Here is a 13,953-nt window from a genome sequence, read left to right on the forward strand (position 1 = left end):
GAGCTACGTTCGAATCTCGGCATCAGCTCAACATCCTGTGATTCCAGGCAAATCGCTTTGTCTCCCCGTGCCTACCACAAATGAATGTGTTCTTCTGTAATGTAAATTGTGCTCATGCCATGTTGTCGATTTCGCGCTATATAATATTGCAAAGAAAAATAAAGTAGGGAAACTCGAGTTCACACACTACTGAACGCGCACTCTTAAGTGCAACAGCAGTGCACTGTGAATCGGAGCGTTTCACAGGCCTGTCACAAATAAGAAATGCTATCAAAACGAAATCCTACAAAACAATATACTACTGGCCGGCAGCAATTCATACCCGGACAAAGTCAGGACGGGCTGCTAGTTTATTGTAAAGTAAAAGCATTCTAAGATGGCCACCCATAACTATGCACCAGAATGGTAAGTTAACAAAGAAATTTTGCATGGCAAGCCGCTCCAGCTAAAAGTAACGAGTGTCCTGGTAGCACTCATAGTTGCTGGGCTCGCGAAAAAAATAAAATATATATTGCAAATAAGTAATTATACTAGGTGCTTGGGCTGACAATGTGTGGCAGAAACATGACTATAGGCGCACACGATGCATGGTTGATGGCCAACAGTGAGCTGCCTACAAGCAGTATGCAGTTTTGGACCATCACAAAAGCTATTTTAAACAAGCATTTGCAATGTAATAGGTCTCGCATTCACGTGAGTTTGAGCTATTAGCATTGTAAATGACAATGCCTTTTATTTATGTTTTGGGTTTTAAAACATAAATAAAAGACTGTCATTTACAATACTAATAGCTTAAACTCTTGCAAATGCAATACCTATAGCATTGCAATAAAGGGCCTTCTCGACCGCTTGTTAGATTGTAAATATCAGAGTAAGAGACCGGCCTGCGACGTCTTCAAAGTAGTGATAACGAGTGTAGTGAAGATGTTTAAGTGTTGTAAATTAGTGTCAAGTGAGAGTTACATGTGATCCGCGCTATAAACACTAACAAAGCAGTCCAACACCTTTCACTTTGTTACACTGTCGCAGCTGAGGAGGAAAAGCTGGAGGGGGGGGGGCTAGTTCCTGCCCTCTCCGTGATTTGAGTGTGCAGTGTGGCATTGTGTAATGTCAGAGGCGCTGAGGTGGTGATAGTATTGGTGGTGTTATTGGTTGTGGTGCTGGTGGTTGGTGCTGGTGGCATTGGTGGTATTGGTGTTAGTAGTATTGGTGGAGGTGGTGGTATTGGTGGTGGTGGTGGTGGTATTGATGGTGGTGGTGGTATTGATGGTGGTGGTGGTATTGGTGGTGGTATTGGTGGTGGTATTGGTGGTGGTATTGGTGGTGGTGGTGGTGGTGGTGGTAGTATTCGTGGTGGTAGTATTCGTGGTGGTAGTATTCGTGGTGGTAGTATTCGTTGTGGTTTTAGTATTGGTTGTGGTGGTAGTATTGGTTGTGGTGGTAGTATTGGTTGTGGTGGTAGTATTGGTTGTGGTGGTAGTATTGGTTGTGGTGGTAGTATTGGTTGTGGTGGTAGTATTGGTTGTGGTGGTGATATTGGTGGTGGTGTTGGTATTGGTGGTATTAGTGATGGTATTGGTGGTAGTGTTGATGGTGGGAGTGTTTGGTGGTGGTATTGGCGGTATTGGCAATGGTGGTGGTATTGGTGGTGTTGATGGTGGGAGTGTTGGTGGTATTAGCGGTGGCGGTATTGGTGGAGGCGGTGGTGTTGGTAGTATTGATGATGGTGGTGGTGGTGGTGGTGGTATTGGTGGTGGTGGTGGTAATAAAACAGGCTTTTGAAAACATGTCATTTGGCTTTGGTACTGATGACATGTAACAAAGATGTGCTGTTGTCCGCTTCAGCCCATTAGCACAGGATTATGTGCTACCTGGAATTCACATGACTTTCGCTAATCATTTCTAAATCCTTTTTTACTTGGGAGGGGGGGCAGGGTTATAACAGACATGAGATAATGCCAGGTTAAAGTGATTGAAAGCATGCGCCCCTGTTACGGGTGTGGCTGTGCTTCTTAAAAAAACAAAAGCTGTTTCAGCTGAAGCAGCGCATGTCCCGCTTGCAGTAAAAGAAACTCAATAAAGTAAATAGTGCTTACAGACTACGTAAGCCAACTTTTATCTTCCTTGGTCGGTCACTGTGTACTGTTGGTCTGTTTCTGTTTCAGTCTCTGTACTTTCTGCCTGTGTGGGGTAGGGTCACTGTGTACTCATTGCCTGGCAGCCAAACCCTCAAACAGGGGAGCGGCGGGGGGGGGGACTTTAGGGTGATGCAGTGAACTGGGCCACCTGGCCAGGAACCGGGGCTCAGAAGGCAAGAGGGGAGGAATGGAGGGTGAAGAGCTCATCCCGACAGCTGCCAACGACAGAGAACCCTGATGATGATGGGGCTAAGGCTCCCAGAAGATGGGGGGGTGGGGGCTAAGGCAATGGAAGGGTGGAGGGAATGCAGAACTGAAGGGTGCAATGGATCACTGGAACCGGAAACTGCATGGAGAGCGTGAAACAAAGGACACGAGGGCTAAGAGAACTGAGCGGTGTAGGGGCCAAAGGAGCCGAAGGATGCTGGGGAGAAAGAGAACTTACCTGCACCCCCACCACCACTAACATACACTCATCCTCCACCCTGCTCTCCCAACCTGCCACCAATGCCCTCACCTATACCACCAACCTCCTCCCTACTTCATCCACACCCCTCCCTCCCAAACCCTCTCTCCTCCCTAACACCAACCCGTACACTGACGCCACGGAGCCCTGCATGAACACCAGCCCACCCCCCCACCCGCACGCTAATTCCCTGGGCAGTCACTCACCCCTGATTTCCATCCCCACCACCAACACCTTTCCCACGCTGGACAAGATTATGGCCACCCTCCTCCAGGTCAAAGAAGACATTCACATCATCAAAGAACTACTCTTCACATACCCAAGACACCCCTCACCCACCACCACCTCCCCCCCAACATGTCCCACACCCTTCCGGGTGACTCTCTCACTCAACACTCCCCACACTGGACTTCAATCCGTGTTCGCAATCGCAACAACCGCCCCCGTCGCCCCTGCAACCCTCTTTCGGACCTCGACACACTCACCCTCCTCCGCTCCTACGACCCAGCTCCCCTAAACCACACATCCACCACACACCTCGCCATTCCCACGATACACTCAAATCCCCTTAGACCCCCCACAATAAACAACAGAATCTCCATCCCTAATAACCTTAGAAAAGTCCCCCTCTCTCTAGAACCCTCTACCACCCTCGACACACCCCGTCTCAAATGCACTCTCCTCAACTGCAGATCGGCCTCTAGACACTCCTCCGCCATCGCTGATCTCATCTTAACACTGGACCTTGACCTAATCATCATGACTGAAACCTGGCTAACTGAATCTTCTACACCTATAATGGACATTCTGGTTCCTCCCAACTACCACATCATTAGACTTGACAGGCCCGGCAAAATAGGTGGTGGAATCGCATGCATTTACAGGAACAACCTCTCTGTTCTGAAAGTCACCTCCCCCTCCCTACCCTCCCCAACTTCCTGTGAATACATCTGCCTCGATATCATCAGTGAGGGCAAACCGATATGCTCTCTTCACGGCATTTACCACCCACCCCAAACTCACCTTCTCCCAACAAATCATGGATATGATCTCAACCAATTCCGGACGGCAGCTCACCCAAATAAACCTTGGTGACTTCAACCTCCACTGGAACGATCACAATGACGCGGTGGTAAATAGTCTTAAAAATGTCCTCAATGCCCTTGACCTCGCCCAAATATGCAACAGCCCGACCCACGAGAAAGGCTCTATCCTCGACCTTATCATCTCCAAAGAGGACTCTACCCAACTCGAGTCTTTCCAACCCTGTGACTGGTCAGATCATCATATTGTCACATTCTTCATCAATGAAAAAGTTAAATTTTACCCGGTTCAACCCTTCAAGCCCAAAGTCTGGAAAAGAGACCTGAAAAAACTCAACCCAAACTCTTTACCCCCTAACAGCTGCAATCTCCTACTTCCCCCTACCGGCGCTACGGACGTTCAATCCTTGACTGACCACTATCTCAACGCTATGACCTCAATAATTAATGAGGCTGCACCTATGCAGCTAAAAAGAGTCTCCACTAAAATCTCCAATCCATGGTACAACGGGAGTCTCAATGAGGATAGACGAGCCATGCGAATGGCAGAGCGCACCTGGAGATCAGCTCCCTCTGCACTGCACCTAAAAACACTGAAGAAAAAGAGAAACGCCTACTTCAGGAAAATAAAACGCTCAAAATCAGATTTCTTCAGCCTCCAGCTCGACCAAGCAAAAAAACGTCCGGGAAAACTGTTTGAGCTAATCAGATCACAATCCAAGGAACAACCCCAACCACTCAGCACTATGCGCGAAGCACCCTCCTGTGAAGACTCCTCCGCTTTCTTTATCCAAAAAACTGACAGCGTAAAGAGCGATCTCCTCATTGACGCAAGCCTCTACTCCAAACCCCACTGCATAACACCCACTGAACCAAAAAACAGTGCTACATGGTCATCCTTTGGCACCTACTCTGAAGAAGAAATTGGCAAACTGCTCAGCACCTTGAAACCATCCAATCACCTCACAGACCCCCTTCCTGCTGACGCTGTAAAAGACTTTACCCCTTTGCTCCTCCCACTCTGGACTAAAATTATCAACAGCTCACTTCAACAAGGAACCATCCCTGACTCCCTCAAAGTCGGACAAGTCACACCTTTACTAAAGAAACCTACAGCCGACCCCTCTGATCTAAACAATTACCGTCCCATTACCAATATTCCCACTCTCGCCAAACTGTTGGAAAAATGCGCACAACTACAATTGACGAAACACATTGATCAGTTTGATCTGCTAAACCCTCATCAATCAGGCTTCCGAGCAGGACACAGTACGGAAACTGCTATGGCTCACATAATTGACGACGCCCTTCAAATCCTAGATCAAAACGATACCTGCCTCCTCATCCTTCTTGATCTCTCTTCAGCATTCGACACCGTTAAACATGAGAATTTACTCGAACTACTAAACACAAGAATGGGTCTATCTGGGACTGTTCTCAAGTGGTTCACTTCCTTTCTACACAACAGGTCGCAGAAATTCAAGAGCAACAACCTGATGTCCTCGCCAATACCTGTATCGTTAGGCGTCCCCCAAGGATCCTCCCTATCCCCAACTTTGTTCAACCTAGTTATGGAACCTCTCACCACCTTGTTACAAGCATCCAATGTACATTTTCACATGTACGCCGATGACACCCAACTATATCTCAAATTACAATCCCCCAAAGACATTTTGCTCCTGAACTCAACGATCAGAAGCACCCAATCCTGGCTTGCCGATAATCATCTCAAACTCAATGCTCTGAAAACAGAGTTCCTTCTGATCTCACCTCCCGCGAAGATCTCTACCACTCAAATTTGGCTTAAACACCTAACTGCACTCAATGTCCAACCCACCATCGTGGACTCAGCAAAATCTTTAGGCATAACACTTGACACAAATCTCAACATGCAGCAACATATCAGCAAGACTACTAAGGGAGCGAACTACCAAATCAATACCCTGAGGAAACTTAAACCCTTCCTCCCAGCCAAAGACTTCCAAACTGCAGTACAAGCACTAGTCATCCCTCGAATAGAATATGGCAGCATCGCCCTCTGCGGACTCCCCCTAACTACTACCGCACCCCTAAGAGCTTCTCTAAACGCTGCAGCGAGACTCATCACTGGGTCAAAAAAACACTCGCATATTTCCCCTGACTTGAAATCCCTGAACTGGCTGCCTTTTGAAGCCAGAATACATCTGAAAATCGCCTGCATGATGCACAAGGCTGTACACCTGAGCTCAACCGGCTACCTCACTCAGAAGCTGACAATTTCTGGCGGCTCTAGAATCACTAGAGGCACAAACAATCTTCTGCTGAAGCCTCGAAGATTCCGGAAGGAAAAAACTTATAAACGCTCCTTTTCAGGAATGGCACCCAGGATCTGGAACTCACTCCCTCCTGAAACCAGGCTCATCTCCTCCACTACACTTTTTAAGAAAGAAGTAAAAGCTATCCTCATGGCTAAATACACTTGAACTATTATTTTGGACTCTTTAAAGACTCTGCACCGATCTGTACTACTTGTTCGATCCCTTTGCTTATTTGTATTACTTGTATTATCGACTTACCTGATTGTCTATGCTCCCACTTGTTTGTACTATTAGCATTATTGACGTACCTGTTTGACTATGCTCCCTCATGTACCTACCCCACCCCACTTATTACCTACAACTACGCTATGCCCAATGTTATTTACTCTCCTGTTCGTACCCCTTCTTTGTAAAGCGCTCTGATATCTGCAAAGATCTTGTTCGCGCTATATAAAACTTTCAACAAAAAAAAATAATAATAAATAAACCGAGGGGTGCGGGGGCTAAGAAGACTCGAAGCAAAGGAAGGAGACCCGAAGGTTCAGAGAACTGTGGAGACCAGGGACCCCTGGAATGAATTATCCTGAGGACCAGAGAACCAAAGGGGGGAGAGAGGGAGAGAGTGGGGGGAGAGAGAGAGTGGGGAGGGAGGGAGGGAGGGAGACGGAGAGAGGGAATTTATTATTTTTTATTAATGATGTAAGATGCAGAGGGAGGGGGAGAGAGAACTCAAGGGTAGAGGGGCCTAGCGTACCAGAGTGTGCAATGAAAGAGACCGAGAGAGAGAGAGAGACAAATGGTACGTGGGCACAGAGAAACAGAAGGTGTAGGAGGGAGACAGAAAAGAAGGCATCATGGAGAGAAACCTAAAGGGTCCCGAAAAGCAGGGCGCAGGGGCTAGGAGAACTGACGGGCCCAGAGCATCGCATGGTGCAGGAAGTGGTACCAGTACAACTACAATGACCCTGAGAATAGAAGGTTACAGAGGCCAGGAAACTCGAAGGGTGTAGGTTAGGGGCACAGAGAACTGAAGCTTGAGGGCGAAGAGAAGCAAATGGCGCAGAGAAAAGCATATCGAGGAAACAGTACGAAAAAGGGTAGGGGCAAGGGAACCAAGGGTGTGGGGAACAAGAGTTCCGAAGGATGAAATGGCACAGAGAGCCAAAGGGTGTAAGGGCACAGAAAACCAGAGGGCGCAGAGATGCAGAGAACATAAGGAAGAGGCGAGAAAAACGACTTTGGCAGGGAGAGAAGAACCGATGGCAGAGCAGATCCCAAGCTCCTGGAGATGCAGAGACTCGAGGGATGCATAGTTCAAAGACCCGAAATACGCAGAGCAGTACAGGCCAGCTCTGTTTCAAACAGCGGCTCTGCAGTGCCAGTCCCGTTTGAAGTGCAGGCTCTGTTCGAAGTGCCTGCTCTGCCTCCTTTCTCTTCAGTGGACTAAAACCGAGCTGACACACTTCCAAGATACCTTTCTTTTTAATCCCTTACAAGGTGTGTGGATCCCACGCTTGACCCCAGCGCTTAGCCTCTGCCAGCCACGAATACCCATACACACTTTCATACAAGAATTTGCAATGCAATAGGTCTCGCATTTACGAAGAAAAAAACATGCTTGCTGCCAGTGCTTAACCGCATTGGCCAAAAAAGGGAGGAAGTAGCACATAGAGGAAAAACAAGACCTCGCATGAAAGTTGAAGGGAAATATATTTCACTGATTATAAGCAGTGTAAGGCTACAATTCGTCCATTCTGAAACACTGTAAAACCGTAAAGCCCCAAGGGAGGGAGGGGGGGGGGACACAAAAAGAGGAAGGCAATTCATTGAATAAGAAGCAAATACATGAGGTAGATAAAGCCAACCATTCATGAGCAGTGGTCTGACCGAAAGCACCATTGGAACTGTGAGCAGTAGGTCTTTCACCAAAATATGCTTCTTAAGTAAGCAGTGGAAGAATACAGTTCATCTAATCAAGTACAAGGTTAACCAGCTGTGGTTCATGTGGGAGGGGAGACCAACACAAAATTTAGGAGGAAAGCCATTGGATAAAGAGCAAGCAACTGAATACCATCTCATCATAAGCAAGGCCTGACTCAAATCACACCTTATTTATTGTACTGTAGACAATAGTTCGTTCAAAAGGTAGGTAAAGTTATTTGTAGGTAAGCCCTAAAAAGTAAGCATAGAGTCTCTCGTGGTTTTCAAATGTTGAAAATGTGTTGAGTGTCTTTTTTTGTGTGGAAACATGCAAATAAATTCAGTTGACTATTTTTGTTTTTTGTCTTGCAGAACTCCCGAGTGAAAATGGAAAATCTCTCTTAACAGATGAGCTACTCATTAAGAAGATAAAGAAAAAAAAGAAGAAGAAACACAGGGAAGACATGAGGGGGAGGCGTCTCAAAATGTATAATAAGGAAGTGCAGACTCTTTGTGCAGGACTGACCCGCATCAGTCAAGATATGGAGAGCCAAGAAGCACAGAGCGATATTGAGGACAAGGAATCCAGTAGGTATCTTAAAGATGAGCAGCTTTGCAGGTTGGATTTGGGCACACAAGAATACAGAGTGCCCCAGGGTGTGCAGATGCCATTCATGTCTCACCAAGACCACTGCATCCGTACCAATGTTTTAAAGTCTGGCACCAAATTTAACAATCTCATTCATGAAGAGCACCAGTCCAATGGTGGAGCTCCAGTTCTGCATGCCTACATGGACGAACTCTCATTTTTGTCTCCAGTGGAGATGGAGAGGTTTGCTGAAGAGTTCCTAGCTTTGACTTTCAATGAGAATGAAAAAAATGCATCCCGCTATGCATTAGCAATAGTTCACGGTGCAGCAGCGTACTTGCCAGACTTTCTAGATTACTTTGCATTTAACTTTCCCAACACACCAGTGAAAATGGAAATTCTGGGGAAAAAGGATATTGAAACTACAACCATTTCCAACTTTCATACTCAGGTGAGCAAGACTTCTGTTTGCTATAAAACAGCAGCACACACAAACAGAATGCATAGGTGTTTTTTATATAGCACCAACCGGTCATGTAACAACTGTTTTTAGTGTTCTGAGACCTAAACATACAGATTTACAAAAAGGAATTCTGGAATTCAGATAGTCTTGATGAACGGAGTGGGCCTTGTGCGCCATGCCTTTTAGGTTGAAGCTTACCAGACTGCTCAGCTGTCTGGTTTGCTAAATACATCCTGGGTACATTCAGAAAGCTTCCCTGAGAGTGCATTCACCCGTTGCCTACCATTTGCTTTGTGGTTTGTAACTCACATTTTCTGGGTTTCTATTTCCTGGCTTTATTTGTTTTAGGGTATCCAGAGTAAGTTTTTCCCTCCCAAGGAGCAAAACCTTTTCACACTACCTCTCCTTGTATTCGTCCTTGAGTGCCCCTTTTTGTAAACAGGCCTGTAAATCTTGTTCTTATCAACCTGCTGTGCATTCAAAAACAGTGGTCAATGTCCGGCTCTGTCTTCTGAGGGAGCTTGGTGTTTACATTTCTTTTGCAAACTGTTAGGATTTATTTGACAATCTTAATGAATATGGAGGGTAAAAAGGGTGTCATATATCCGATTTAGGAACGCACAAATGAAGCATATTTTTGGTTCATTCTGAAGTGTGTTGGAAACAAATACTTAATATGATCAAATCAATACACTAGGTGATGCCATATCCACACTTCAACATGGAATCGTTTACACTAATAGCACTGCTTTGACAAGTACAATTATGGTAATTTGTGTGTGCAATGAGAGTGGTTGCTAAATATGCACCAAAGCATCTGAGCTACCACCGATTGTACTTTCAATATTGCAATTCTTCCTTTTCTTGCTGCATAATTTGCTTACCCCTACTGCATAAAGCATTGTAAGCAGCCTGTCGAACCAATCCATTCATTAAAATTCACTGAAATAGAAGATGTAAAGGTTTTGATGAGATCAAATTCTCTTTTATTACGTAAAACATTTCTTAAAGTTATGATTGAGAAGTGCAACCATTTGTTAACACTGCCGCCTTAAAATTGATCTGCCTGAGAATACTGAAAGATGGCACAACATGTCAGAGGCTCGTAAAGGCTTGCTAAGCTGAGGCAACGTTAATTTAAGAGGCAGGTTCCACTCACTGAAACGATCTGGTCTGGGACTTCACATGAAGCGTGACTTTGGCAGCGTTATCGTTAGCCACCATATTGATACGTTATAATGTAAATAGTGTTGCATATAGATGCGCTGTGCTGTGATTGATGAGCCACTAAAATGTCATTAGAAGTTCCAGTGTCGTGTTAATAAAACGAGTGATTAGCTTGCCGAAAATTGTCACAGCGGGAAATATGGCATTTTGCAAGAAAAGACTTGTCTCTAAACAGCTGTATAGCTGCTTATTGTTACAGCTTTTCATAGCCCCTGCTTTATAGAAAAGGCATAGCGCTTTAATATACTGACAGGTTTAGCAACATGACTATGCCATTGGAAAAAAAACAACAACAAAAAATGGTGGAGGTCATACTTGAATAGTTTGAGCTTAGTGTCTTCTGGACAGAGGTGATAGTGTGTGGGGTTGTTGAAATTCAGTGCACTACGTGGGAGAAAACTGCAGTGCACGCCAGTGGTATCCGTAATTGTTAATTTCCACAACCCGGTGGTTGTGTATCAGCGCTCACATAATGCAAAGTATGCAACAGGTAATTGATCACCTCTAACAAATATGTGCTTGAAAAGAAACTCTAGTATAGCAGTATAGTCACAGTAGCCTACATATTATACCACTTAATTTATTGCCAAAAATGTGTAGCTAGCCTACAGCGTGGGTGTCTTCTAACCGTAAAGCAGGATTACCTGTGCATTACTGTTAGGTAGCGCTGATTTTTGCTTTAATGTGGGCTCTTGGAAGGAATTTTTTTCCCCCCGGAGTTTCATATAGCGTGAACATGACCCGAAGGTATTGGAGAGCTTTACATGAGCACCACATTCATTTTTAGGTCTCGCCTGAGCCAGCGCATGGACTGCTCTGGCGAGACTTTTAGTAAGGGCTTCAGAAAATGCTACCACCATGGCCTAGAGCTTGCAGTTACGCGTGCGGACTTGCGCTTACGAGCAGAAACGCCATATGGCTTTCCTCATCATGCTCATTAAGTGCATCGCTCGCCGCGCTTGATCGCGATCCCTTTCAGTCTCGTGGCCGCGCGGCCGTGGCACTTGCGCGGCCAATTCTTGTCTCCTCTGTCACTCTTCCTGCTCGCTGAGCTCACTCTCAGTTTGTTGCTTCAATTCACTTTTCACACTCTATTTGATGTTCTCCCTCTCTTATTTTCGGCTGTTCTCTCTTTCTCTCACCTGTGTTTCTACTTCATTTCCGGTCTTTCCCTCTCTCTTCTTTCTCTCAACTTTTATGTCTCTCCCATATTGTTCTGCTCTCATCCTACACGTTTTTCCTCCTCTTCACATGCACGGTCTAACCCTCGAAGTGTTGCTCTATCTCTTCCTCTGACCTTTAAATCCCACTCTCCTATTGCTGCCCTTCCCTGCCACGTCTTCTGATGACCTCCCTGTCTCTCCCTCATGGGGTTTTTCTTCCTCTACTTTTGCTCTTTTCTCCTGTTGTCGTTTCTAGCTTCTTCGTTTGCTCCTTCGTCTTTATGTCCTCTCTGTCTCACGTTGGTCCTGCGGGTTTTGCCTCATTTATTGTCATTTTCTTTTCTGTTCAACCCTTCGGTGGGTCTGCCTCCCCACCAGGAGGCCCTCCTTTTGTGGTGATCTTTCTTCTCTTTCTTTCATCTGTCATATTTATACATCTTCCTTTTTATGTTGCACTCATGCTAAACTCAACCAGCTGCCCGCACCCTCCTTAAGTCTGACTTCCGCTGATCTTTGATCACTGCCAGCAGCAACAACTGTCTGTAGAGCTTGGACCGAGGACTTTGAGCACATGCGCACTCCAGCCAACATATAGTGCTGTATGAACTATTATCACCAACCACAACAACACAAATAAAAGAGAATAAGGCAACAGCTATGATAAAACACTGTAAATAAATGCATATAGTTTCAGACAATCAAACTACTGCAGGGGCAGTCCAGGAAGAATTTCAAAAACACTCTAGGTGACACAACCCTCAGCACTCATCATACAGCAGTAAATAGCAGGGAACATGCTTCTCCCAGTGCATAAACGCACATCCACCTAGAATGTGCCAGGCTTGCTGGCAGGGGTCACAAGCTACTTGAGGAGAGTAGCAACCATCCATTCAGGAGTAGCAGCTGCTACCCCTAGTGACCCTCAATTGACGCCCATTCCTCTTTTGTGTAGTTATTAATGAAAGGCGTCTGCACCATGATTGTGAACTAGATCGGGCTCCTGATAGGTCTGGAATGACCCAATGGCGATGAGTGAGGGGCAATGAGTCATCACAGATGCTGAGCGAGGTCAGAGTCCGCATTTTGGAGAATGGCCAAAGAACGTGTCATTCTATTGCTCGTGTTTTGGAGGCACGCCTTGAAAGTTTGCTTTTGAGAGTTCGCTCCCTCATGTGCTTATAGTCTTTCTTACCCCGTGCATGTTGTTTCTTGCCCCATCTTTCTGTCTGTGTTGTTGCTCGTCTCCACCCACTGGCCATGTTGCTGTTTGCTTTACCTGCTCTTCATAATGTTTTTTTGACCCTCTCGCCCTCCACCTGCAGTTATTGCTTGCTCTCACCCGTTTTCTGTTTGTTGCCTCCTTTTTCTGTCCATGTTGTTGCTTACCCTAACCGCTGTCCATGTTAGTGTTTGCCTCATGCTGTACCTGTTGTTTATTGCCCCCACCTGTGCACTTGTTTGCCTTGTTCCTTGCCCAATCAAGCCCTCTCCTGCTGTCCATGTGATTGCTTGACCCCTCTCGCTACTTTTTTTGTATTTTCGTTTAGTTACTCTACAAGAGTGCACGTTTTTCAGATGTCTTCCTTGTGTACTTCTTCCCACTCCAAGTTGCCTCCGCTCCCTCCTCGTTGCCTTTGCCACCATCTCCATGATGCCTCCTGCTGTACGATAGAAAGAAAATATGACACAGCAGTGCTAGCTGCATCATAGCACTTTTTTCACAGACTTGCCTTTGTATGTGTTGCCACACACTCGTCCTCCTTCCCTCAGTGTTTTCTCCTACAACGCCCTCCCTCCGGCCTGCCAGCAATAAATAACAAGCATTGGCATAGCCAATAGGTCTCGCCTTTAGGACCTTATAAGTGTTTAACCATGCAGAAGTTAATGTTGTTGCACCAAGGATATTGTGCTGCATAACTAAATACTTAGAAGGTCCTAAAAGCGAGACCTATTGGCTATGCCAATGCTTGTTACGTTAGGCATGCGGAAATTAAGTGATTTGCCCAGAATCACAGGATGTTGAGCTTTGGTGCCGAAACTTGAACACGGTTCCCCCGATCTGAGGTCGACCGCCCTACCCTTAGGCCACGTCTTCTCCCTTGAGACACTTTTCACTGTTCCCTTTGAATTTGGTGGGGGGTGGCACTGGTGAAAATATGGAGGAGATGCACCCGAGTCAGGAGGGCAGGCCTCTGGAAATGGATGCAGTTAGTATCCCATCATACCCACACTGTCTCGCTCACCCATGGTTTATAAACCAGATTCCCAGGGGTGTGGGCTTACAGAAGGACCCCTTGAGGCCTTTTCAGTAAGGGAGTATAGGTCGGAGAGACGTAACCCTTTGTATAGTTTAACTGGCAAGATCAGCTATTTATGGACCTGCACGCTGATCATTAAAATGGTGAATTTGTCACGTGTTCGTGGGGGATACCAGGCGGTGGTGTGGTCTCTAGGGCTGGCCACGGAACTGCCCGGGCCTAGGACTAAAGAGTCTGTTTCCACTCAGAGCATGTGTTATCTTCAGCATTAATGATGGGCGCTGCGCCCATTTTTTTTTTGCAAATATTTTTTTATTGCAGCAAGATCAGAGAATAATACAGCATATTCATCCCTCTCTCCCTGGTTCACAATTGGTGTGTCGCCCCTC

The 13,953-nt window shown here is 46.0% G+C and overlaps 1 protein-coding gene across 2 annotated transcripts in view; it reads left to right on the forward strand.

Annotated features, from left to right (window-relative positions):
- The window catches only part of RSBN1 (round spermatid basic protein 1), a 235,610-nt gene that overhangs the window by 101,073 nt on the left and 120,584 nt on the right, over positions 1-13,953 (forward strand). For both annotated transcript variants that reach the window (XM_078644428.1, XM_078644427.1), the window contains exon 2: positions 8,237-8,904. In XM_078644428.1, the coding sequence (XP_078500554.1) occupies positions 8,237-8,904 (668 nt within the window). The remainder of the gene's footprint in view (positions 1-8,236; positions 8,905-13,953) is intronic.

Source organism: Lissotriton helveticus, chromosome 5_1, assembly GCF_964261635.1.
Source record: "Lissotriton helveticus chromosome 5_1, aLisHel1.1, whole genome shotgun sequence".
Lineage (NCBI taxonomy): Eukaryota > Metazoa > Chordata > Amphibia > Caudata > Salamandridae > Lissotriton > Lissotriton helveticus.